Raw genomic sequence first — 26,510 nt, 5'->3', positions numbered from 1 at the left:
TCGATCTCCTGACCTCGTGATCCGCCCATCTCGGCCTCCCAAAGTGCTGGGATTACAGGCTTGAGCCACCGCGCCCGGCCAAAAGGATTTTTTTAAAAGAAATATTGCCAAATTTTCCTCCAAAAGTATTATAAATATGTATACCTCCACCGGTAATGTGTTTCCCTGCTTGCCAATCAACATGTTTTGTTATTAAACTTTTAAAGCTTTGCCAATTTGGTTAAAAATTGCATCTTATTGCTATCTTAATTTGCATTATTTGAATTAGCAGTGAAATTGAGTTTTCTTTTTATGTGTGCATTGGGTGCATTCATATTTCTTTTTTTGAGAAGTACCAGTTCATGTCCTCTGCTCATTCTTTTTTTTTTTTTTGAAACGGAGTGACCAGCTCTTGTGGCCCAAGCTGGAGTGCAATGGCACAACCTCAGCTCACCGCGACCTCTGCCTCCCGGGTTCAGGTGATTCTTCTGCCTCAGTCTCCTGAGTAGCTGGGATTACAGGTATGCACCACCACGCCTGGCTAATTTTGTGTTTTTACTAGAGACAAGATTTCTCCATGTTGACCAGACTGGTCTTGAACTCTTGACTCAGATGATCCACCTGCCTTGGCCTCCCAAAGTGCTGGGATTAGAGGTGTGAGCCACCGCTTCCGGTCTCCTTTGCTTATTCTTTTATGGGTAGTTGGCTTTACCTTACATATTTCTTTCTTTTTTTTTCAGACAGAGTCTAGCTCTGTGGCCCAGGCAGGAGTGCAGTGGCATGATCTTGGCTCACTGCAACCTCTGCCTCCCAGGCTCAAGTGATTTTCCTGCCTTGGCCACCAGGGTAGCTGGGATTACAGGTGTGCGCCATCACCACGCCTGACTACTTTTTGTATTTTTAATAGAGACCAGGTTTCACCATGTTTGCCAGGCTGGTCTTGAATTCCGGACCTCAAGTTGATTCACCCGCCTCGGCCTCCCTCAAGTTGATTCGCCCGCCTTGGCCTCCCTAAGTGCTGGAATTACAGGCATGACCCACTGCACTCAGCCTACCTTACAGATTTCTGAAGGCTTCATCTATACTAAAGGAATGAGAACATATATAGATAGTATGTGTTGCCCACTTTTCTCCCAGATTGTCAATTGTCTTTGACTTTGTTGTATTTTTTAATTCAGAAGTTCTCATTTTTAAATAGTCATATTTATTAATCTTTATGACAACTTCTGGATTTTATAGACAAATATTGCCAAGTTTTCATACTTAGAAAAAGCCTCCTCCGGCTGGGCGCAGTGGCTCACGCCTATAATCCCAGCACTTTGGGAGGCCGAGGTGGGCGGATCATGAGGTCAGGAGATTAAGACCATCTTGGCTAACATGGTGAAACCCCGTCTCTACTAAAAATACAAAAACTTAGCCGGGCATGGTGGCGGGCACCTGTAGTCCCAGCTACTCGGGAGGCTGAGGCAGGAGAATGGTGTGTACCCGGGAGGCGGAGCTTGCAGTGAGCCGAGGTCGCGCCACTGCACTCCAGCCTGGGCGACAGGGTGAGATTCCATCTCTTTCGTGATTTATCTCTTTCACCCTTTCATGATTTATCATCTACTACACCTTCCCTCTGACCATGCCTCTCACATATTAAAGTCCACAGGCATTCTGAAGGCCCCTTGAAACATCTGTGAGTCATAGGCAGGGAATTTAGAAATGAAAAGCTAGAACGTTCAGACATTACAACCAGAAGGACCTGACCAATGGCTTGTTGACAAGCTCTATCCTTCCTCATCCTCACCTTCCCCACTTCTGTTCCCACCCAAGATCTGAAGGTTCAAAGCAGGAGATCATCTCTATAGGATTTTTTTGTTTGTTTGTTTTTGAGACAGAGTCTTGCTCTGTTGCCTAGGCTGGAGTGCAGTGGTGCAATCTCCACTCACTGCAACCTCCATCTCCCAGTTTCAAGTGATTCTTGTGCCTCAGCCTCCCAAGTAGCTGGGATTACAGGCATGCACCACCATACCCAGCTAATTTTTGTATTTTTTTTTTTAGTAGAGATGAGGTTTCACCATTTTTGGCCAGGCTGGTGTTGAACTCCTGACCTCATGCGATCTACCTGCCTCAGCCTCCCAAAGTGCTGGGATTACAGGTATGAGCCACCACACTTGGTCCACCTCTATAGGATTTGCTAAGAGAATTTCTCAGTCAGCCTCCCAACTTCTAACTCTCCAGTCATCTTAAAGCTGCAGGTGAGTATTATTCTAACCACTGCACCCGGAAAAGATGGAGAAACAGGAACTGATAGACTCCCTGATAAAACACAATGGGAAGTGGCTGTCATTGGTTTATGTGACCATGAGCACAGTCCAAAGATATAGCTGGTTGCCTTGTGATACTGTGAGCTCTTCCTTGGATTACCTTCTGCCTGAATGCTTTACATAGGATTCCTGAATTGGGACAGAGCTTGGACTAAATGATCTTTGAATTGGTATATTGGAGTCTTGGAAGGCTGCTGGTAGCTGAGCTGAGTCTAAAACGAGATTCAAATAGGCACAGAAAGGAGGGGAGGAGGAAAATAGACAATGGCATTCCCAGTAGAGGGAAGAGTATAAACAAAGACGTGAAGACGATGTGTACAACATAGCAGAAGCTACAGACAGTTCGGTACTGTGTTTTTGGAGTACTAAATGCCAGGAAAGGAGTAGCAGGGATAATACTGGAGAAGTAGAAAGTGGCTGGGTGCTGGGAGTCCTAGTTTATTGTGATCAAAAGCTTAGGTGTTATCCTAGTAAATATTTGTAGGCTTTTAAGCAGATAAATGACACATGGTAACTGGGATAGCTGCTTATATAAATATCATAATGATGACCTTACCAATAAGAATATGAGGCAATTTTGAAATTAGCTTTGTTAATGAAAGCTGGTAAGATTCTTGTCATACATATGCTAAAGGATCATCGTACCCGTTATCAGATTGACAAAAAGACATCTCCACCTAGCTTCTTCTTTTTTTTCGAGATGGAGTTTCACTCTGTCACCCAGGCTGGAGTGCAGTGGCGCAATCTTGGCGCATTGCAAACTCCGCCTCCCAGATTGAAGCGATTCTCCTGCCTCAGCCTCCTGAGTAGCTGGGACTACAGGCGTGTGCCACCATGCCCGGCTAATTTTTGTATTTTTACTAGAGACAGGGTTTCACCATGGGGTTAGCCAGGCTGTCTCGAACTCCTGATCTCAGGCAGTCCGCCCACCTCAGCCTCCCAAAGTGCTGGGATTACAGGCATGAGCCACCCTGCCTGGCCTCCACCTAGATTCTTAAGCTGAGTTATGACAAAGTTGCATTTATGTATCATAAAGTTCATCCTTGTAGCATTGTGGGAAATCATTTTAAGGGTATTAGGACTGGAAGTAGGGAAACAAAACATTTTTTGGAATTGCCTAGGTGAATGGTGACAGAGGCTTGAACTAGGGCAGTAGATGGAGACATTTGCTGAAGACAAAGCTAGCAGATTTGCTTGAAGAGACAGTTTGATGTAAGATGGTACCAAAGAAAGTGCACCTCACAGAGTCATAATTGACTTATAGCCCCAAATTCTGCATTCTGAAATCCATCAAGGCTTCTTGCTCAGATCATGCTTCTTGAAGGCTACTTCATGACTGAGTGCAACAGGAATATTCAGGCAGGCCCATTTCTGGGGAATGTGGGACCCCTCTGATGGGCAACTTTAGTTCCAAGATGTTACATTGTCCTTGCTGAACTTTCTTAATACTGCACTGCAGTCTAAGATTCCTCCACCCAAACTTCCTTCCACACAACGCACCAACCTTCCACACAATCCACCAACCTTCCACACAACCCACCAATCTTCCACACAACCTACCAATCTTCCACACAACCCACCAACCTTCCACTTAACTTTCCTTCCACACAACCCACTAAACTTCCTCCCAACCTTCCTTCCACACAACCCACCAACCTTCCACACAACCCACCAATCTTCCACACAACCTACCAATCTTCCACACAACCCACTAAACTTCCTCCCAACCTTCCTTCCACACAACCCACCAAACTTCCACCTAACCTTCCTTCCACACAACCCACCAAACTTCCACCTAACCTTCCTTCCACACAACCCACCAAACTTCCACCTAACCTTCCTTTCACACAACCCACCAACCTTCCACCTAACCCACCAATCTTGCATTTAACTTTCCTTCCACACAACCCACCAACCTTCCACTTAACCTTCCTTCCACACAACCCACCAACCTTCCACCTAACCTTCCTTCCACACAACCCACCAACCTTCCACACAACCCACCAACCCTCCACCTAACCTTCCTTCCACACAACCCACCAACCTTCCACACAACCCACCAACCCACCACCTAACCTTCCTTCCACACAACCCACCAACCTTCCACACAACCCACCAACCCTCCACCTAACCTTCCTTCCACACAACCCACCAACCTTTCACACAACCCACCAACCCTCCACCTACCCTCCAACCCTCCACCTAACCTTCCTTCCACACAACCCACCAACCTTCCACACAACCCACCAACCCTCCACCTAACCTTCCTTCCACACAACCCACCAATCTTCCACACAACCCACCAACCCTCCACCTAACCTTCCTTCCACACAACCCACCAATCTTCCTCCTAACCTTCCTTCCACAAAACCCACCAACCTTCCACACAACCCACCAACCCTCCACCTAACCTTCCTTCCACACAACCCACCAACCTTCCACACAACCCACCAACCCTCCACCTAACCTTCCTTCCACACAACCCAGCAACCCTCCTCCTAACCTCTCTTCAGCACAACCCACCAACCTCCACCTAACCTTCCTTCTGCACAACCCACCAACCCTCCACCTAACCTTCCTTCTGTACAACCCAACAACCCTCCACCTAACCTTCCTTCCACACAACCCACCAACTTTCTACTTAACCTTCCTTCCCCACAACCCACCAACCTTCTTTTGTCCTTCCTTCTACCCAACATCTTTCTCCCTTTTGTTTTTCCTTTCATTCTTCCTTCTGTGTCTCATAAGGGACACAGCTATATCACGGTCTGATGGCTCTCCTAGAGGACCTGGACTAATATTTATTGTGAGTAAGCTTTTGGGCTCTGGAGTCACAATAATTTAGGTGGTAATCTGACTCCATCCATCCTTGATATATGAAATCAAGCAAGTAATGTAATCTCTTAAAAGTGCCAATCTTCTCATCTTAAAATCATAATTGTTTTTCAGATTCTATTAATCAGGCTTATAAAATGCTCAGCACAGTACCTGGCATACAGTAAGTACTTGATAAGTGTTAGTTATTCTTATTATTAGATATGGGGGGTGAAGGGAAGGAAGAAGTCAGGGATAATTCTTAGGTTTCTAGGCTACTTACAATATATAAAGTAATCACAGATATTTCACTCAACTCTCGTTTTTCATATAGCAGATATCCTTTTGAGTACGAAGAGATTAGGAAATCTTTCTTTTCTTTCCTCCCTACTCCTAAATTTCTTGACTCCTGCAATTTTCATAGCTGATGAAAGATAAACTACTAACCTATTCATCAACATGGACATAAGAAAGGATTCTTGGCGGGGCATGGTGGATCACGCCTGTAATCCCAGCACTTTGGAAAGTCGAGGCAGGCACATCACTTGAGGTCGTGAGTTCGAGACCAGCCTGGCCAATATGGTGAAACCCCGTCTCTACTAAAAATACACAAAAATTAGCTGGGCGTGGTGGTGTGTGCCTGTAGTCCCAGCTACTCAGGAGCTTGGGGCAGGAGAATTGCTTGAACCTGGGAGGCAGAGGTTGCAGTGAGTGCCGAGATAGCATCATTTGCATTCCAGCCTGGGTCTCACAGCAAGACTGTCTCAAAAAAAAAAAAAAAAAAAAAGAAAAAAGAAAAGCAAAAAAGAAAGGATTCTTCTGACTCTGGAGTTTAGATAGTAGCCTTTTACCACATTACCCCAGTCACTCCTACTTCTGGTAGGAGACAAGCTATGAGAAGTTTCTTCTCCCTTAGAGAGGAAAGGCCCCTTTAGAGCTCTTTCATGTAAGAAGGGAGGAAAAGTTACCAAACCTCCTTGAGGAATTAAATCAGGACAAAACTAGGTGGGGGAATCCTAAGTTAATGCTTTTCATAAATAGCATTTTATTTAGGACAACTTAGCTATTGTCCTAATAGCTAAGTGCAGGAGCACCTTTGGGTTGTCCTGCGTTGTGGAAGCCCCCTGACCTAAGAACATGTTATATATTGATCAGGTAAGGAACTAGATATAGACTTGGAAGTGATCTCTATAAAGTCAGAAGGAGGATCCTGGGACTCTAAGGCCATATGCACAGGGCAGTGAGCAAGAAGTGAAGTTGCAGGGGAGCCTGTGGCTCATGCCTGTTATGCCAGCACTTTGGGAGGCTGAGGTGGGAGGATCACCTGAGCCCAGGAGTTTCAGACCAGCCTGGGCAACATTTTAGAAATGTTTAAAATTTTTCTACATGCATGGTGGCATGTGCCTGTGGTCCCAGCTGCTCGGGAGGGTGAGACAAGAGAATGGTTTGAGCCCAGGAGGTCGAAGCTACGGCGAGCTGTGATGGTGCCACTGCACTCCAGCCTGGGTGACAGAGTGAGACCTTATCTCAAAACATAATAAATAAATAAATAAATAAGAGATGACAGGTACACTGTAAAGTGCACACTAGCAAATGATCTTTCCCTTTCTCAAATACTTATAAAGCTTAAGACAGGGCCAGCATTCAAATCATAGACTGGCATATAGAGTTTAAACTAGTAAAATTAGAAAGGGAAAATGTAAACTCCTGAACAAAATTTTAAGAAGTTGATTGTATAAACCTGGAATGTGGAAAATCTAGCTGAGCAGTTTATATGAAAAATATTATGGGTTTTATTTAGGCTAACTGCCAGTGCCATGGGAGCCAACAGTGTAATTTTAGCTTGTAAAGAAATGAGTGCAATCTCTGCCTGCATTGAAGTACAATATTCATTTAGTAACGGGAAACTTCAGCTTTCTTATCTGCAAAATTAAACTCTAGATTAGATAATTTCCAGGTCCCATACAGTGCTACTATTTTATGAGTATATGAGTCTGTGACTTAGAAGTTCTAAACTTGAATTCTTGCATTTCCAGAAAATGACCATGGGAAAGAAACATAGGCTTGATGAAAACAGGTAATTCATTTCTCTGGTTAACTTTATAGCTTGGATAATCTCCAAAGAGAAAACAAAAAAGATTCTTTTTCTGTGTATGTGTTGACCTGACCCACAGATATACACCATGTCAAGCTTCACACAGAACTATTTTGCTTCAGGTGGCAAGCCTGAGAAACCAGTTTTTCCTGAAGTTTGCCTGATAAATATGTTTATGATGAGCTGTACTGTCATTCTTCTATCTTGGTATAGCCTTGGAGGGCCCCTCCTAAGTTGGCCAACTGCCTGTTGACATTGGTAATCAAGGATTTCAGAGGCAGACATCAAGGCCAACATGGGGCAATGATAGGAGGGACTAGAGTGCTCTGCTGTACGACGCTGCGGGAAGGCGTGGGTCCAAGTTTTAGCCACAGCATAATAGGCGGTCTGTGATGGTTTTGTGGATAACCAGTGAGCTTCCCCAATTGATCAGTGCAGTTATCATTCTATTTTAGACCCCTAATTGGTATTTCCAAGCATTTTAAACATGTTTTGAGAAAAAGGCAGTAAAAGAGACTAAATCTGGGGAAAAGCAAAGCTTCAGTAAAAATAGCATTTCAAATATTTCAGCTGGGATCTCTTTGTCTAGCTAACAGAGGTTTGGAGACTGGATCAGAAGGCCTGCATCTCCTTCCCCTTCTGCATTTAGCCAGGTATACGCCCATGAGCAAGCCATTGAACCAATCCTGGGCCCCCGTTTCCTCACTTACAAGATGAAGAGGAGCCCCACCTTGCTACTTCCAAGAGTGTAGGAGCTGAGCACCTTTGGGTTGCCCTGGTTTGTGAGGGCCCCCTGAACTAAGAACATGTTATGTATTGATCAGGAAAGGAATTGGGTATAGGTTTGGAGGTGATCTCTGTAAAGTCAGAAGGAGGATCCTAGGATTCTAAGGGCATATGCACATGGCAGTGAGCAAGGACTGAAGTTACAGGACTTCCAGGTTCCTGTCTCAGGTAAGTCCCTTCCAGGTGTTGGCTGAGTTGTTCTATGGCTCATTTTCTTAATTGTGTCAAGCAGAAGAGGTCACAGAGGGTGGGGCTTTGGCCAATGTATCATGTTCTCAAAGTTCTGAAAAAAGGACAGAGGGAGCAGAAAGGCCAGAAGAGGGGTTTCCACAGCAAACTGACCACAACTGACTATCCCATTCTCTTCCTAGACTGGAAGGGACAAGGGCACCAGGTAGCTGCAGCCTCCATGGTTTCATAAGTACCTTCATCCATTTAGCACCATAGCCACCAACTTGAGCAAGGAAATCAATATCTTTGACAAACAGGGGAAGTCCAGGAGATGGTCATTAGGTAAACTTTTGGAGATTTTGGGGGAATCCATAGATGTTTATCTTTTCAAGAGATACACTCCCTTTTAAATTTTGGTAAAATCTACATAAATGTCATTTACCATTTTAGCCATTTTTACATGTACAATTCAGTGGAGAGGCCCTTTTTGATAACTTCTGTTCTCTCCCTGTGCTAATGTAGACTGTGTACTCCCTGCTAGGAAGATTCCTGGTTGTTCTGCAGGGTCATTCTGAGGGCTTCATCCAGTTAAGTGGATTTAGCTCCTGCAATAGGGGAATACCCCAAAATACAGGACAGAAGATTATTCTGTGGTCATTTATCCTTGATATTGATGAGATCAGATTTGCTGCTGTGTTCCTTTAATTTTTATCTCTGCGTTGTCCCTAACTACTCATCTTGACCTGTGGCTTGCCCTGGGGCCTGATCTCTTTCATTATAGTGTATTTTGGTTCTCTGCTGACTCCTGGCTCATTGTGACTATTAAAAAAACCCTATTTTCTTGGGATGTGACTTGTCTGCCCCTTCAGTGGTCCTTGCAGAACTTATTTGTCAGATATGATTGACAGCTTCTGCTCTCTACCTGAGCTCCAATCCCATGTCCCTGACTGCCTACTGGCCATTTGCTCTGGAATGTGCAGGTCATTGTTCCGCCAAGCAGATTGCAACATGTCCAAAAACAACCTTCTTTTTTTTTTTTTTGCCACAAACCCGCAGCTCATATAAACTGTCAGTCCCTGTCAATAGTCCATGAAGTTATTTAGATAGAGAGAAGCAAATTCCTCTTTGATTTGATCTCCTCTTTCATCACTCTCAGCTATTCAGCCCCTAGAACAATCAGGCTTTCCTTCAAATATTGATCTTGTTTCTGTCCTTCCCTCTCTCCTATGCCCATTTCTAGGTCCTTACTTCCTCTAATATCATCTAGTGTTCATGTCTAGCCTTTCCCTGATTCAATTCCCTGTGAAAGACTGAGGCCAGACCTAGAGTACCTTCATTAATCAAATCATGTCTATTCAAAACCCTGAAGTTCTTCTCTATTCATACAGACTTCTTGTTCTTCTTTGTTGTCAAAATTTCCTCTAATCTGATCCCATATTAGAGGAAATATTTCTGCCAGGTGGCTATATTGTAATGGGAAGTTTAATGGATGTGGAGTTAGTGGATCTGCTTTCAAATCCTAGCCCTGTACTCAGCAGAATGACCTTGGGCAATTCACTGACTCTTGAAACCTTGAATCCCGGCTTGCAAAACTGGGGTCGTAATACCTATGTCATAGGGAAGTTTATGAGATTGTAGTAATATGTGTGGAGGCAGTTTAGCATTGTGCTGGGAACCCATGTTTGGGCTGACTTACTTGGTTCAATACCAGGCTTTCTCACCCAGTAACTATGTGACCTGAAGCAAGTTCCTTAGTCTCTCTGGGTTTCATCACTTTCATCTGTAAAATGGATACACTACCTATGAGGTAGCATATACCTCATAAGTCTGTAGTGACAATTAAATGAGATAATATATGTAAAGCACTTTAACACAGTGCAAGGCACATTGTAAGCTTTAATAGGTTTAAACTATTATAATTACGCAGCAAGAGACCGAGTATAATCAGCACTTGATATATGTTTGGTAAGTTTGTTTCTGTGAGACAGCGTCTCACTCTGACACCAACACCAGTGTGCAGGGATCATAGCTCACTGCAGCCTCCACCTCCCAGGCTCAAGCTATCCTTCCACCTCAGCCTCCCAAGTAGCTGGGACTACAGGCACACATCTCCACACCCCGCTAAATGTTTTTGTTTGTTTCTTTTTTTCTTTTTTTGAGACAGAGTCTGGCTCTGTTGCCCAGGCTGGAGTGCAGTGGTGCCATCTCGGCTCACTGCAAGCTCCGCCTCCTGGGTTCACGCCATTCTCCTGCCTGTCTCAGCCTCTCTAGCAGCTGGGACGACAGGTGCCGGTCAACACGCCCCGGCTAATTTTTTGTATTTTTAGTAGAGATGGGGTTGCCCAGTGTTAGCCAGGCTGGTCTCGATCTCCTGACCTCGTGATCTACCCGTCTTGGCCTCCCAAAGTGCTGGGATTACAGGCTTGAACCACCGCGCCCGGCCATTTTTTTTTTTGTCTTTTTTTGTAGAGAAAGGGTCTCACCATGTTTCTCAGGCTGGTCTTGAATTTTTGGGCTCAAGCGATCCGCCCAACTCAGCCTCCCGAAGGGCTGGGATTATAGGTGTGAGCCACCGCGCCCAGCCTAAGTATGTTGATGAATTCATCTTATTCGGATGATCTTACTTCCCACTAATTTTTGCTATGTACATTCTTATGCCACCCTTCCTCCAGACAGGCTGACTGCTTTGGTTTTCCATGAATATATCTTTCACTTTTCCTGCCTTTGATAATGGTTTCCTACTATAATTTATAATTCATCACAGGAAATATTAGGTGCTATATAATTTCTAGAATGTCATAATTTCTCTTTCCTGCCAATCCAGATTCTTTCCATTCTTTAAGGTATCTCCTAAACCTTGGCTTGGTGACACTTTCCCTCATTACTTCTGTACTTATCAATGTCTCATTTTTCTGAACCAATTACCCTTGGCTTAGCACTTGATGCCATTAATCTGTCAGGCACACTTAGCTGCTGTTTCCTGTATATTCATTTTGTGTCTTCAACTAAAATGAAAACATTCCTCAATCCAGCCTTGTTTCAGAACATGCAGTAAATATGTAGTGACTATTAAATCTATTAGATCCAACATTCTACAATAATTTTTTGGGTCTGCAGCCTCTTATTAAAAGAGTGGCCTATGAGAGTGGGCAGAGGGTTTGGGAATAAGAAGTTCCTGCTACCTTGGACGAGATCCTTTGGTCTCTGGGCTATGTTGTCAGAGAAGTGCTTAAGCACAGGGGCCGCAGAGGTGAGGGGCTGGAAGTAGGCCATCAGACCATCCCTGACACAGACAGGAAAGTGTCCCCATTCAAATCTCATTCTTGCTGTGACAGGCTTTGTCTTTAACTGGTTTCTCAAACTTCTTGCACTTTTACACAACATTTGCCCTACAGAGAAACTGGTTTTGCATGAAACTTCCCATGGCTTGAAGCAAGTCTCCATGACGGTGTTTGCATACCATTGGGGTTTTATTCCTCCCATGCAATACATGCCAATAAAGATGAAGTGGCATTCAGATGACGTGATATGAAGGACATCACTGCAGCCTGCAAAGCAGAGAATGTTTGAACTATGCGAAAGAGTCATACCAGGATTTCACAATTACAGAGAAGGCCAAGAAAGACTAGTCAAGAATGCAAGGTGAATAACACTGTCCCTGCTCCAGTTCTCACGGGTACTGTAGCCTCCACTGAACTCCCATTTCTCTGCACTCCGGTAGTACATATTATCTGGACTACACAATTCAGTCCTGCATTATAGTGTCCTTTAAAAATTGCTTTGTGTGTTGTGGTCTCCCAGCTAGTTGTAAGTTGCTGAGAATACAGACCATATCTTATACTTCCTTGCTGTCGTGTATAGAGCCTCACAATACCATTTAACTCAGTGTTGGGCACAATAAAATTCTTAACAGTAAATGTTGATGGATTTGATTTTGGAAATCAAATGTATAAAAAGTGGCCCTGCAAAGGAGAATGAGAAGACTCACTTCCTTTTGAGGGCTGTGGGCCTGAGAGTCCCATCGTCTGTTGCGGTGTTGCCAGTAGCAGCAGCCTCCTTTCAGGGGACGGGGAGTCAGTACAGCTCCGACAGGACACATGGTTTCAGTGCTTTCCCACTCAGGAGAAGACCGCCTAGCACAGTGCCGGAGACCCTGCCCTGATTCCCCTTTCTCCTCCCAACCACAAAGGCCATGCAGGTAGAACTTGAGGGGCATCAGAGATTATCTGACTGAACTCCCTCAAGGCAAGAGCAGCTGAGGGGGGTGGAGGGCCTATGCATGGGTTTTGCAGTTAGGCAGTACTGGACTCTAATCCCAGTGCCGTTACCCTTTAGCTGTGCGATTGTGGGAGAGTCTGTTAACATCTCAGAGCTTCAATTTCCTCATCTTTAAAGTGTAACAATGGCGATCCACAGGAAATGTTGTAAAAACTCAGTGAAATAATGTATGCAAACACAGTGCTTGGCAATAATAGATGCTCAATACCTGTTCAGCTCTCTACTTTCCTTCTCTTGAGTCTCCTGCCCAAAGTCATAAAACAATATAGTGCTAGCCTCTCCTGTTTTTCAAGCTGTTTTCTTTCAATCAGGTACTAAAGCTAGCCACCTACCCACTAGAAAATTAGGCTCAACCATTAACAAATTTTTTAATGCTGAAATTTTTAACAAAATTTTTAATGCTTGCCGGACACGGTGGCTCATACCTGTAATCCTAGCACTTTGGGAGGCCAAGGTGGGCAGATCACTTGAGGTTGGCAGTTGGAGACTAGCCTGACCAACACGGAGAAACCCTGTCTCTACTAAAAATACAAAATTAGCCGGGCGTGGTGGTGGGCACCTGTAATCCCAGCTATTTAGGAGGCTGAGGCAGGAGAATTGCTTGAACCCGGAGGGTGGAGGTTGTGGTGAGCCGAGATCATGCCATTGCACTCCAGCCTGGGCAACAAGAGTGAAACTCTGTCTCAAAAAAAAAAAAAAAAAAAACCACAACTCAAGATTTTGACATATTTATTTTCAGCACATTTATATACCTTGAGATAAAAGAACTTAAAAGATAGAAATACTAAATTTCAGTGTAAAATTCAAAGGCATTGAGGTTTTATCCATTTCCAACTACAACGTTTGAACTTTTGGTACTCCTAAAATAGTACTCATGGCCTTTTACCCCTTAAAAAAATAAAAAAATTCTGGCTTTGGTATATTTACATGCTTTGCTTTGCAACCTGATATTTTTCACCTGTCTTTCTTAAGACATGCTCTGCTGTCCATTAATCATCAATCGGATCTAAAATGAAAACACCACTGTTGGGGTTCTGTTAAAAAAAATAGAAACTTTTTTTTTTTTCTTTTAGACAGGGTCTCACTCTGTCATGCAGTCAGTGGCACAATCATCGCTCGTTGCAGCCTCAAACTCCTGGGCTCAAGTGATCCTCCCATCTCAGCCTCCTGAATAGCTGGGACTACAGGTATTACAGGTATACCCAGCTAAAAAACACAGAAACATATTGGTAACAATCATGTGGTGTGGTTTCGTTTCAGAAATAAAATACACATTCAGTCAGGTGTGGTGGCTCATGCCTGTAATCCTGGCACTTTGGGAGGCTGAGGCAGGAGGATCACTTGAGCCCAGAAGTTTGAGACTAGCCTGGGCAACATAGTAAGACCCTCTCTTTAAAAAAAAAAAAATAATAAATAAATAAGAAAATTAGCTGGACATGGTGGTATATGCCTGTAGTCCCAGCTACTGGGGAGGCTAAAGTAGGAGGATTGCTAGAGCATGGGACATTGAGGCTACTGTGAGCTGTGCTTGGGCCACTGCACTCTAGCCTGGGCGACAGAAGAGTGAGACTCTGACTTGAAGAAAAAAAGAAATGGACATTCATATCATTTATAAAAGTGAATGGTTGATGATAAACCTTCTTTTCCCCCATACTGGAAAGGATTTCCTGGGATCATTATTTCTTTTTTTCTTTGCCTCAGCCTCCCAAGTAGCTGGGATTACAGGTGACTGCCACCACACCCGGCTAATTTTTGTATTTTTAGTAGAGAGAGAGTTTCACCATGTTGGCCAGGCTGGTCTTAAACTCCTGAACTCATGATCCACCCACCTCGGCCTCCCAAAGTACTAGGATTATAGGCGTGAGCCAGCATACCCGGCCAAGATCATTATTTCTTTAAGAATTTTTAGTTAACAGTCATTGTATTTAGCTACAAATAAATCTTTAAGCATGGAACAGAATCAGATTTAGACCAGAAGAAAAATATTATCATGAAAGGCCTCCCAATTGTGATTATTACAATTATCATATTGTGATAGACGGTTCATGATTTAGAGGATCAGTTAGGTCCTGCAAGACAGAGAGACAAAGCAGGGGCAAAGCTCCCTGGAGTTTTCTTTGTGGAGGGTATGGTAGGCAAAATGATGGTCCCCCAAAATGTTCACATCATAATCCTCAAAACCTGTCCTCTGTTATGTTACATGGCAAGTGAGATAAAGTTGCAAAGGGAATTAAGGTTGCTAGTTTGCAGATCTTAACACAGGGAGAGCATTCTGGGTTATCCAGGTGGACCCAGTGTAATCACAAGGGTCCTTAATAGAAGGTGCAGGAGGCAGAAGTCAACCAGAGAGATGGTTGATGAGGTGAAAAGAACTCAAGCTGCGGTTGCAGGTTTTGAAGATGGAGGAAGAAGGCCATGAGCCAAGGAATGCAAATGGCCTCTAGAAACTTAAAAGGACGAGGGAACGGATTATCCCCTAGAGCCTCCAGAAAAGAATGCAGCCCTGCTGACACCTTGATTTTATTAGGGAGACCATTTTTGACTTCTGAATTACGGAACTGTGAGACAATACATTTGTGTTGTTTTCAGTCACTAAGTTTGGGGTAATTTGTTTAGGCAGTGATAGAAAACTAATACAGAAGGTCTCTCCAAACAAAGACTGACAGACCATCTTCCTCCAAAGATGCTGTTTGGCCTTCTGGAATTTCACACAACCATGGGTTACAAAGTTCCAAAAGGGACTGAGCCATGGGGAGAGGCTGAAAACCAGAGTTGTGGAGGCACAGTGACCAGCAGTTAGCAGAGAGTGCCTCTCGTGTTTGACACCATAAAGAATGGAGAGGAAATAGAAACGAACTATTAGCCTCAAGAAGAGACATGATTAATAGCAATACTTGGTATTTATGGCCAGGTGCAGTGGCTGAGCACTTTGGGAGACTGAGGTGGGCAGACTCATTGAGCCCAGGAGTTCGAGACTAGCCTGGGCAATATGACAAAAACCCCATCTCTACAAAAAGTACAACAATTAACAATTTTTTAGTGGTAAGCGCTTGTGGTCCCAGCTACTTCAGGAGGCTGAGGTGGAGGAGAGCCTGGGAGAGGTTGAGGCTGCAGTGAACCGTGATAGTGCCACTGCATTCCAGCCTGGGAAACAGAGTGAGACCCTGTTTAAAACAAACAAAACAAAATAACTTGGTATTTATATCACATCTTAGGTTTTATTTTTATTTTATTTTATTTTTTTTGAGATGGAGTTTCATTCTTGTCGCCCAGGCTGGAGTGCAATGGTTCATTCTCTGCTTACTGCAACCTCCGCCTCTTGGGTTCAAGCGATTCTCCTGCCTCAGCCTTCTGAGCAGCAGGGATTACAGGCACCCACTACCACGCCTGGCAATTTTTTTTGTATTTTTAGTAGAGACGAGGTTTCACCATGTTGGCCAGGCTGGTCTTGAACTCCTGACCTCAGGTGATCCGCCTGTCTCAGCCTCCCAAAGTGCTGGGATTATAGGTATGAGCCACTGTGCCTGGCCCACATCTTATGTTTTATTAAAGGTTTATTTTATTTTTGAGATGGAGTCTCACTCTGTGTGAGTCTTGCTCTGTTGCGCAGGCTAGAGTGCAATGGCATGATCTTGGCTCACTGCAACCTCTGTCTTTGGGGTTCAAGCGATTCTCCTGCTTCAGCCTCCCAAGTAGCTGGGGTTACAGGTGACCGCCACTACACTTGGCTAATTTTTTTTGTAGTTTTAGTAGAGACAGGGTTTCACTATGTTGGCCAGGCTGGTCGTGAACTCTTGACCTGAAGGGATCCACCCGCCTTGGCCTCCCAAACTGCTGGGATTACAGGCATGAGCCACCACGCCCGGCCTTATTTTACATAGTCTCATTTAATTCTCCCATTAATGCTATGAGGCAGAAATTTTTATTACTCCGTTTTGTAAACAAGAAAATGTGAAGTTAAGAAAATTATTTTTCCTGCAATTAGACAACAGTAAGTGGGAGAGTTGGGATTCAAACAGATCTGTCTGGTTCCAAAACCTAAGTGCTTCATTACTTGGGTGTCTGTCCTACCTGGACAGAGCCACTCAGCCAGGAAGTCAACGATATGTAGAGATTGCTTGTTAGATCAGGTAATTTCTGCTCGTTAAGTGGAGGTTACGGGCAGACATGTGGACATGGTGCAGTGGTATCCACTCTCCAGGTGTCTGCTTCTCATGAACATGAAGTCTTCCTAAAATGTATCCACTGTCAAACATCACTGCCAGTGGTGGCTTCTTGCTGAATATTTTCAATCGACTGTCCACCATAAGCCTAACTTTGACATGTCTAAAATATAGCTCCACTCTACCTCTCTACCTCAATCAGACCTTTCTCCTGACTTTCCTGTTTCTTTTAAGAATTTCATTATTCTTAAACCCAGCCACGGTAGATTCAACATCTATAAAAACTATGACAGCTACTATTGGTTAAGAATGCATTCCTGTTCTTGTGCTAAGCATTTTAGATGTCATCCATTTAATCCTCCCAACAACCCTATGAGGAAGGTACAATTATTAACCCCATTTTATAGATGAGGAAATTGAAGTTTATGTAAATTGCCAAAGGTGACACCATAGCGTCATCTTTCATTACTCATCTCCTTCACCTTCCATAGCTCGTGAGTCGCCAAGTCCTGTCAGTTCTCCCTCTGTATTGTTTCTTGTGTTTGTTGCTTTCTTTCCATGTCCATTGTGACTGTACCAGTCTTGCTCGTTTTTGACCTACGCCTGAATTGCTACCACAGCCCAATATGGTCTTCCTTGTTCTATAATCTTCCTTGCATCTTTCTAATTTGCTTTGCTCAGAGTAAGCCACCTAAAGTCCCACTTTTATTCCATCTATCTTCAAGTTCAAACCTTTAAACTGGAAAAGATACACCCAAATGTCCCCAGAGGTAATCTCTGGAGAGTGTTATGGTAGCAATATTTTTTAAAGAAATTAAATAACTTAGCTATATTAAAAGCAAAAGAAAAATGTGTTACAACTATATGTTGAAATGATAGGACAAGATGCATATAAAGATTAGCAACCATTGTACCTTATAAAATGTGTGGTTCTAGCCTTGGGGAACTCTCACTGGCCATCTGACCATCTGAAATATGCAAATCCTTTTTTAAGAGGCAAATCTTCTCATAAAAAGAATAGTTATGTAAATGTGTTTAATGTTTTCCATGTACTTATACATTTTATTATTAGTATTAAAATAACAAGTGTATGTGGAAAAAAAAACAACTCAATCAAAATAGTACCAAAGGAAAATAGTAGCTATGGGTGGGGAAGGATGTGTTAATTAATTTGATTGTGGTAATCATTTCACAATGTATATGTATATCAAATGTTCGTATAGTATACCTTGAATTAGAATTCGTATCGTATACCTTCTATCTATCAATTATGCCTCAGTAAAGCTACTGAAAAAAGAAAAAAAATTCCACCAAAGGATAAAACAATAAAAATATTTATCTCTCAAGGTAACTGTTGAATAAGGTGTTTTGTATATTTTTCTTTACACATCTCTACTTCTCTGTAATTTACAGACTTTTCCTTTGTTTTTTTTTTTTTTTTTTTTGAAACAGAGTCTCTTGCTCTGTTGCCCAGGCTGGAGTGCAGTGGCACAATCTTGGCCTGCGCCACCACTCCCAGCTAAATTTTTATTTATTTATTTATTTATTTATTTTTATTTTTGTTTATTCACTTTTTTTGACACGGAGTCTTGCTCTGTCGCCCAGGCTGGAGTGCAGTGGCGCCATCTCGGCTCACTGCAAGCTCCGCCTCCCATTCTCCTGCCTCAGCCTCCAGAGTAGCTGGGACTACAGGCGCCCGCCACCACGCCTGGCTTATTTTTTGTATTTTTAGTAGACACGGGTTTCCACTATGTTAGCCAGGATGGTCTTGATCTCCTGACCTCGTGATCCGCCCACCTCAGCCTCCCAAAGTGCTGGGATTACAGGCATGAGCCACTGCGCCTGGCCAATTTACAGACTTTCTACAAGGAACATGTATTGCTTTATAATAAAACATTAGGTCAATAAAGCATAATGTAAACAAAGGAACCAAGCTCTCCATCATTCCCTGCTACTTATAACATAAAGTCTAAATTCTTTGACTGAGGCCTGATGTAATTTGGCCCAAACTGCTTTCCAGGCTTATTATATACTATTAAATTTAAATGTTCTGCATCAGGTAAACTATTTTAAACACAATTTTTCCTGCTGTATTTCTGTCTTGTGCTTCTTTTTTCTTCCTGAAATGAGCTTCCCAATTTAATATCCCAACTCAATCTATTGTTCAAGGTCTTAGACCCATGGAAAGCCTTTCCTAAGAAAGAAGGAGTCAGTATGCAGTATTTACTATGTGTGCTAGGCCCTCTACTTGGAGCTTTACTTGGTACTTCATCTAACCCTCACAGTAATGCTGGAAGGTTGATGTTATCTTCATTTTGCAGATGAGGAGACTATGTTTCCCTCAAGCCACACAGCCAGTGTATGGTGGAGCTGGAATTTGTCACCGGCTGAATCTTCTGCCCCAGGTCAGCAAGTTCTCCTTTTTTCTAACTTTTGTAGCTCATATCTGAATGATAAGTTTTACCAGTAATCACAGAAGTGCATTCTAAGATAGTGGCATTTCTTATAATATTATTTTTAACTAAGTTTGTGGTAATTTTTATTTGTGGTAACTTATATTCGTATTTTTGTTTATCTTCTCAACAAAAGCTCCTTTTGGGAAAACTTGGGTTCGAGTCCTAACTTGCTAGTAGTTATTTGTCTTTGAGCAAACTCTTTAACTTTTCTCAGCCTCAGTTTCCTCCACTATAAAATACAAAATAATAATACCTAACTCTTGGGGGTTGTGAGAGTTAAAAGCCCAGAATATTCCTTGTACAAAAGAGCTGCCTGTTGTGTATTTGATTTGATGTGGTGATAGTTTATCGGATTTCAAATCCATTACATTTCTAGTTTCTTTATAGTAACTAGAAATATAGTTAACCACTATAGTGGTTTGAGATTTTTTTTTTTTTTTTTTCCGAGACAGAGCCTTGCTCTGTCACCCAGGCCGGAGTACAGTGATGCGATCTTGGCTATCTGCAACCTCCGCTTCCCGGGTTCAAGCAGTTATCCTGCCTCAGCCTCTTGAGTAGCTGGGATTACAGGCATCTGCCACTACGCCCGGTTAATTTTTGTATTTTTAGTAGAGATGGTGTTTCACCATGTTGGCCGGGCTAGTCTCAAACTCCTGACCTCGTGATCTGCCCGCCTCGGCCTCCCAGAGTGCTGGGATTACAGGCGTGAGTCACTGTGCCCAGCTGCAATATTCTTAAAACTCAGTTACCTAAACTAGAGGAATAGATCTTTTGTGTCAAGACAATAGAAAATTGACTACATACACTTTAAAAGTATTTTTAATTAAAATTGTTTTTTTGCTTTTTGGTCAGAATATCCCATCTTGCTGTTTAACCAACATTGAACAAGAGGTTCAGTTACTGGTTAAAGACTGTTCCGAAGGTAAATGTTTACATTTATAAACATGAATATTGTGACTGAATGTTGTTACTGTTAGTCCAGAAAGCCACTGTGAATTTAAAAACTTAGTACACTGAGACATATGTTTACTCAGAAAATGAAAAAAAAAACATAAAAAAAATCTCTGGCCTGCAAAAAGAGCAATTTTTAAAAACAGATTATTTATATCAGAAAAAAAGGAGGCCAAGCACAGTGGCTCATGCCTGTAGTCTCAATACTTTGGGAGGCCGAGGCAGGAGGATTGCTTGAGTCCAGGAGTTCGAGACCAGCCTGGGCAACAAAGCAACACTCTGCCTCTACAAAAAAAAAAAGAAAAAATTTAGCTGGGCGTGGTGGCACATGCCTGTAGTCCCAGCTACTCAGGAGGCTGAGGCAGGAGGACCACTTGAGTCCAGAAGGTTGAGGCTGCAGTGAGCCATGAATGTGCCACTGCGTTCCCACCTGGGTGACAGAGTGAGACTCTGTCGAAAAGAAGGGAAAGGGGAAGGGGAAGGGAATTACTGTATTCATTCCAATTATTTTCTTCAGGGTCAGATAAAAAGAAGCAAAACTCACCTAAAGAAATAGTTCATACGGCCAGGTGCAGGGGCTCATGCCTGTAATCCCAGCACTTTGGGAGGCTGAGCCGGGTAGATTGCCTGAGGTCAGGAGTTCGAGACCAGCTTGGCCAACATGGTGAAACCCTGTCTCTACTAAAAATACAAAAATTAGCCGGGTGTGGTGGCACATGCCTGTAATCCCAGCTACTCGGGAGGAGAATCACTTGAACCTGGGAGGCAGAGGTTGCAGTGAGCTGAGATCACACCATTGCACTCCAGCCTGGGCAACAGAGTGAGACTCCATCTCAAAAAAAAAAAAAAAGGAAGGAAGAAAGAAATTGTTCATAATTGTTTGACTTTTACAGCATCTTTATTACTATACTTCAATTTTTCCATTCCTGCACAGATTTATTTATTTATTTATTTAAAGATGGGGTCTCTCTGTCACCCAGGCTACAGTGCACAATCTATGGCACAATCTTAGCTCACTGTAATCTGGAACCACTGGGCTCAAGCAATCCTCTTGTTTCAGCCTCCTCAGTAGCCGGGTCTATAGGTGCATGCCACCATGCCTAGCTAATTAAAAAAACAATTTTTTTTGGTAGAGAGACGGTCTCACTATGTTGCCCAGCCTGGTCTTGAACTCCAGGCCTCAAGTGGTCCTCCTGCCTCAGCCTTCTGAGTAGGTAGGCCTACACACATGTGCCATCACATCTGGCCTTTCTGCATAGACTTTCTAGTAAAGGTGCTATAAGACTTTTACTTGCTAAATTGAATTAGATTTAATTTCATTCTGTAGTTTGTGAGAGTTGGACATAATCCTTAGGATAATTGTTGAGGCAGAATAAAATATTAGACGGGAACAGGCATGGTGGCTCAAACCTGCCATCCCAGCACTTTGGGAGGCAGAGGTGGGCGGATCACTTGAGCCCAGGAGTTCGAGACCAGCCTGGGCAACATGGCGAAACCCAGTCTCTACTAAAAATACAAAAAGTAGCCAGGTGTGGTGGCGCATGCCTGTAGTTCTAACTACTTGGGAGGCTGAGGCGGCAAGATTGCTTGGGCCTGGCAGGTGGACGTTGCAGTAAGCCAAGATGGCCCCATTGCACTCTAGGCTGGGTGACAGAGTGAGACTCAAGAATAAAAAAAGGTATTTGTCACTTAAATTTAAATTTTTGGTGAGTTGTGAATCAACAATTGAGAAAAATTATAAGGAACTGCCAATAAATATTTTTAGCCTTTTATTTACTTTTTCCCTACTACCACCATTTTTTTTAAATTATGAAAGTCCTTTTCAGCCTTTTTTTTTTTTTTTTTTTTTTTTTGAGACGGAGTCTCGCTCTGTCGCCCAGGCTAGAGTGCAGTGGCGCAATCTCAGCTCACTGCAAGCTCCGCCTCCTGGGTTTACGCCATTCTCCTGCCTCAGCCTCCCGAGTAGCTGGGACTACAGGCGCCCGCCACCTCGCCCGGCTAGTTTTTTGTATATTTTAGTAGAGACAGGGTTTCACCGTGTTAGCCAGGATGGTCTCCATCTCCTGACCTCGTGATCCGCCTGTCTCGGCCTCCCAAAGTGCTGGGATGACAGGCTTGAGCCACCGCGCCCGGCCCTTTTCAGCCTTTTAAAAGATAAATACACCTGAGGTTAGAAATGACAATTGTATTATTATTAATATTTTACTTCACAGTTATTAAAAGACTTGTCAAAATACCCTAAGAAGAGCTGTAAATGTGTGTTCCATCTAATATTGAAAATAAAGTTTGGGCTGTAAGTAGCAAAAATCTCTCCTGAGATTACAACTAAGAAATTCTCATTTCTCATTTGTCTAATCCCTATTTGTTATGAATTGTTTTATTAAAACAAAACAAAACCTTAGACTGCTTGGCAGGTCATTAGGATTTTTGTAGGGTTTAAATATTCTACATCTGCCTCTAACAAGATTATCTGACTTTTCTCCTTCTCTGAACAATCTTCTTGAAAGAGTGGTTTATATTTCACAGTTTCCATTTTATTCCTTCTGACTCCTTTTTCGGCTCATTGCAATCTCGCCTTTGCAAGACTGCCTTCAGCAAAACCACTCTCTCCCCAGTCAATTTATTGCTAAATCAAAGAAATACATTTTCATCTTTATCTTACGGGACTTCCCTGAGGTATTAACCCACCAGAAACACACTCTTGCCCTGCTTGAAACTCTTTCTTGGCTCTCTTTCTGTAACAGCCATTTTCACTGCTTTCCTTTCTACTTCTCTAGTTTCTCCTCAGTCTCCCTATGAGCCTTTCTTTCTTTTTTTTAGACGGAGTTTTGCTCTTTTTGCCCAGGCTGTAGTGCAATGGTGCAGTCTCAGCTCATTGCAGCCTCCGCCTCCTGGGTTCAAGTGATTCTCCTGCCTCAGCTTTCTGAGTAGCTGGGATTACAGGCATGCGCCACCATGCCCAGCTAATTTTTGTATTTTTAGTAGAGACAGGGTTTTACCATGTTGGCCAGGCTGGTCTCGAACTCCTGACCTCAGATGATCCACTCGCTTTGGTCTCCCAAAGTGCTGGGATTACAGGGATGAGCCACCGCGCCCAGCCTATGAATTTCTTTAAACCTCACAGTTCCCTTGATTGCCAACATTATTTTGCCTCACTTTCCTGTGGTCACATCGACCATTCATAACTACAATTAAATATGGTGAATGAATCCAAAATCCTTGTTTCTTGCCCAGACACTGTCTCTGACCTTTGGACATTGATAAATGCAATAGCTTACTCCTCTTGAGGTTCCATAGGCCCCTTGAACTTGACATGCTTAAAATTCAACTTCTTACCTTTTCTCTCTGCAAACTAAGCAGCACCACCATCCACTCATTTGCTCAGAAATCTGGGAGTTACCCTTGACACTGCTTTTCCCCTTAACAGCTCATGTCTAATTGTTTGCAAGGTCCTTTTGATTCTAGCTTTTCAACATCTTGTATCTGTCTTCTCATTTCCATTTGGTTCTCTAACTCATATAATTGTTTCCTGTCTTGCTTTATGCCTGCCCCACCTAACCATTCTTTATATGGAAAAGTGTGAATCTGATCTTTCCTGTTTAAAAATTTTTCAATGGCTCCTCCATTGCTTGCCTTGAAAGAAGTTCAAATCCTTTGATATTTTAGACGGGGTTTCACTGTGTTGCCCAGCCTGGAGTGCAGTGGCACAATCACAGCTCACTGCCGCCTTGACTTCCTGGGCTCAAGTGATCCTCCTGCCTCAGCCTCCTGAGTAGCTGGGACTACAAGCATGTGCCTCCCCACCTGGCTAATTTTTGTTTGTTTGTTTTTTGAGATGGAGTTTCACTCTTGTTGCCCAGGCTGGAGTGTAATGGCACGATCTCGGCTCACTGCAACTTCTGTCTCCCGGGTTCAAGCAATTCTCCTGTCTCAGCCTCCCGAGTAGCTGGGATTACAGGCATGCGCCACCACGCCCAGTTACTTTTTTGTAGTTTTTAGTGGAAGCAGGGTTTCTCTATGTTGGTTAGGCTGGTCTCGAACCCCCGACCTCAGGTGATCCACCCGCCTCAGTCTCCCAAAGTGCTGAGATTACAGGCGTGAGCCACCACACCCGGCCACATCTGGCTAATTTTTTTTTTTAAGTTTTTTTGTAGAGATGAGGTCTGGCTATGTTGCCCAGGCTATTCTCGAACTCCTGAGCCCAAGTGATCTGCCTGCCTTAGCCTCCCAAAGTGCTAGGATTACAGGTGTGAGCCACTGTGTCCCATTGGCTATGTAACCCTGAGCAAGTTAACTGTAAACTGGGAAGATTAATAGTTATGAGAATTAAATGAGGTAATATTCAATAAATGTTAGCTATTATTATTATGATTAACATCCTCATTCATGACTTTGAAAATAGTACTATCATTTCCTTAAGATAAATTCTTTTTTTTTTTTTGAGACGGAGTCTAGCTCTGTCGCCTAGGCTGGAGTGCAGGGGCCCCATCTCAGCTCACTGCAACCCCTGCCCCCCAGGTTCAAGTGATTCTCCTGCCTCAGCCTCTCGGGTAGCTGGGATTACAGGCATCTGCCACAACTCCCGGCTAATTTTTGTATTTTTAGTAGAGACGGGGTTTCACTGTGTTGGCCAGGATGGTCTCGAACTCCTGACCTCGTGATCCACCCGCCCGAGCCTCCCAAAGTGCTGGGATTACAAGCGTGAGCCACCACACCTGGCCAAGATAAATTCATAAAGTAAAATTGTTGGGCCGGGCGTGGTGGCTCAAGCCTGTAATCCCAGCACTTTGGGAGGCCGAGGCGGGCGGATCACAAGGTCAGGAGATCGAGACCACAGTGAAACCCCGTCTCTACTAAAAATACAAAAAAAAAATTAGCCGGGCGCGGTGGCGGGCGCCTGTAGTCCCAGCTACTCAGGAGGCTGAGGCAGGAGAATGGCGGGAACCCGGGAGGCGGAGCTTGCAGTGAGCCGAGATCGCGCCACTGCACTCCAGCCTGGGCAACAGCGTGAGACTCTGTCTCAAAAAAAAAAAAAAAAAAAAAAAAAAATTGTTGGGTATGCATTTTAAAAGACGTTCGTAAGCATATTGCCAAACTGCCCTCCAGAAGAGTAATACCTGTTTATATTCTCACCAGTGGTATTGAGAAAGTCTATTTCTCCACACTGTTAACTCAATTGTGGGATTGCCAGTTTTTAAAATAACTGCCAAACTGATAAGTGAAAAATCGTCTCGTTTTTGTAACTTACTGAGTCTGTTTAACAAATCTGCTGCAGAAGGCTGGGCACGGTGGCTCAGGCCTGTAATCCCAGCACTTTGGGAGGCCGAGACGGGCGGATCACAAGGTCAGGAGATCGAGACCATCCTGGCTAACATGGTGAAACCCTGTCTCTACTAAAATATACAAAAAACTAGCCGGGCGAGGTGGCAGGTGCCTGTAGTCCCAGCTACTCGGGAGGCTGAGGCAGGAGAATGGCATGAACCCGGGAGGCGGAGCTTGCAGTGAGCTGAGATCCGGCCACTGCACTCCAGCCTGGGCGACAGAGCAAGACTCCATCTCAAAAAAAAAAAACAAAAAAAAAAGAAAAAAAACAAAAAAACCCCCCAAAAAACCCACAAATCTGCCGCAGAAAGATCAGATACAGACGGATAACATAGTGTTGGCCGGGCTGGTCTTGAACCCCCGACCTCAGGTGTCAGCCTGGCCAAAACGGTGAAGCCCCGTCTCTACTAAAAATACAAAAATTACCCAGGTGTGGCGGTGCATGCCTGTAATCCCAGCTACTCAGGAGGCTGAGGCAGGAGAATCGCTTGAACCTGTGAGACCGAGGTTTCAGTGAGCCGAGATCGCACCACTGCACTCCAGCCTGGGCGACAGAGTGAGACTCCATCTCAAAAAAAAAAAAAAAAAAAGTTGTTGCTGTTTACTTTGTTTTGATTGTACATCTTAACATTGATGTTTTTCATCTCTTTCAGGACTGAGAACTTACACATTTTTGAACTCCTTTACTTCCCTCTTTCCTTCCAATTCCTTAGGAATGAGCATGCATTTGTGTAATTGAGTTGAATAAAATTTAACACATATGTCCTATTAAACTTTTAAGCTCAATCGTCCAGTTTCGTTGTATACCTTTCCTTGGGGAGCAGAGTGCTGTACTGAGTGTTGGTGACCTGTTTCGAATTCCTCTTTAGTCCCTAACCAGCTATACAACCTTGGGCAAGTCGTTTAACCTCTCTGGATCTCCATTTTCTTACATGTAATGTAAGTGAGATGGTACCAGGTAAATTCCTAGGTATCTTCTAGTTCTCACATCACACAAGTAAACATTTTTCTTCCAAGAAGTTCTTTCCTACTCTGTTGTAAATATTGCCCTCCTCCAACATAGTGTCATCTCTTTGAGGCAGAACTTGCTTCTTTCTAGAACTGTAATTTGTTCAGTGTCGTGAACCCTAAGATAACAGTAGCACTACTATCCCAAAAGTATAGCCAAGACTTCAATGTGAAGTAG

The 26,510-nt window shown here is 43.4% G+C and overlaps 1 protein-coding gene across 2 annotated transcripts; it reads left to right on the top strand.

Annotated features, from left to right (window-relative positions):
- Positions 1-165: 165 nt before the first annotated feature.
- On the top strand, positions 166-26,110 carry LOC114670792 (uncharacterized). 2 transcript variants are annotated; one of them, XM_077953655.1, is made up of 7 exons: positions 172-500; positions 2,023-2,219; positions 7,139-7,179; positions 11,550-11,796; positions 18,917-19,000; positions 19,904-19,973; positions 25,978-26,110. In XM_077953655.1, the coding sequence occupies exons 4-7, from the start codon at positions 11,728-11,730 to the stop codon at positions 26,061-26,063; spliced, it is 309 nt and encodes a 102-aa protein (XP_077809781.1). In that variant the 5' UTR covers positions 172-500; positions 2,023-2,219; positions 7,139-7,179; positions 11,550-11,727; the 3' UTR covers positions 26,064-26,110. The 2 variants fall into 2 exon arrangements, 1 of the variants encoding a protein (XP_077809781.1); XR_013400912.1 differs by lacking the exons at positions 7,139-7,179; positions 11,550-11,796 and having other exon boundaries at positions 166-500.
- Positions 26,111-26,510: the final 400 nt, after the last annotated feature.

This window comes from Macaca mulatta, chromosome 11, assembly GCF_049350105.2.
Source record: "Macaca mulatta isolate MMU2019108-1 chromosome 11, T2T-MMU8v2.0, whole genome shotgun sequence".
In the NCBI taxonomy this organism is placed as follows: domain Eukaryota; kingdom Metazoa; phylum Chordata; class Mammalia; order Primates; family Cercopithecidae; genus Macaca; species Macaca mulatta.
The sequence above is the reverse complement of the archived record's forward strand: the minus strand, read 5'-3'. Positions and strand labels throughout refer to the sequence as shown.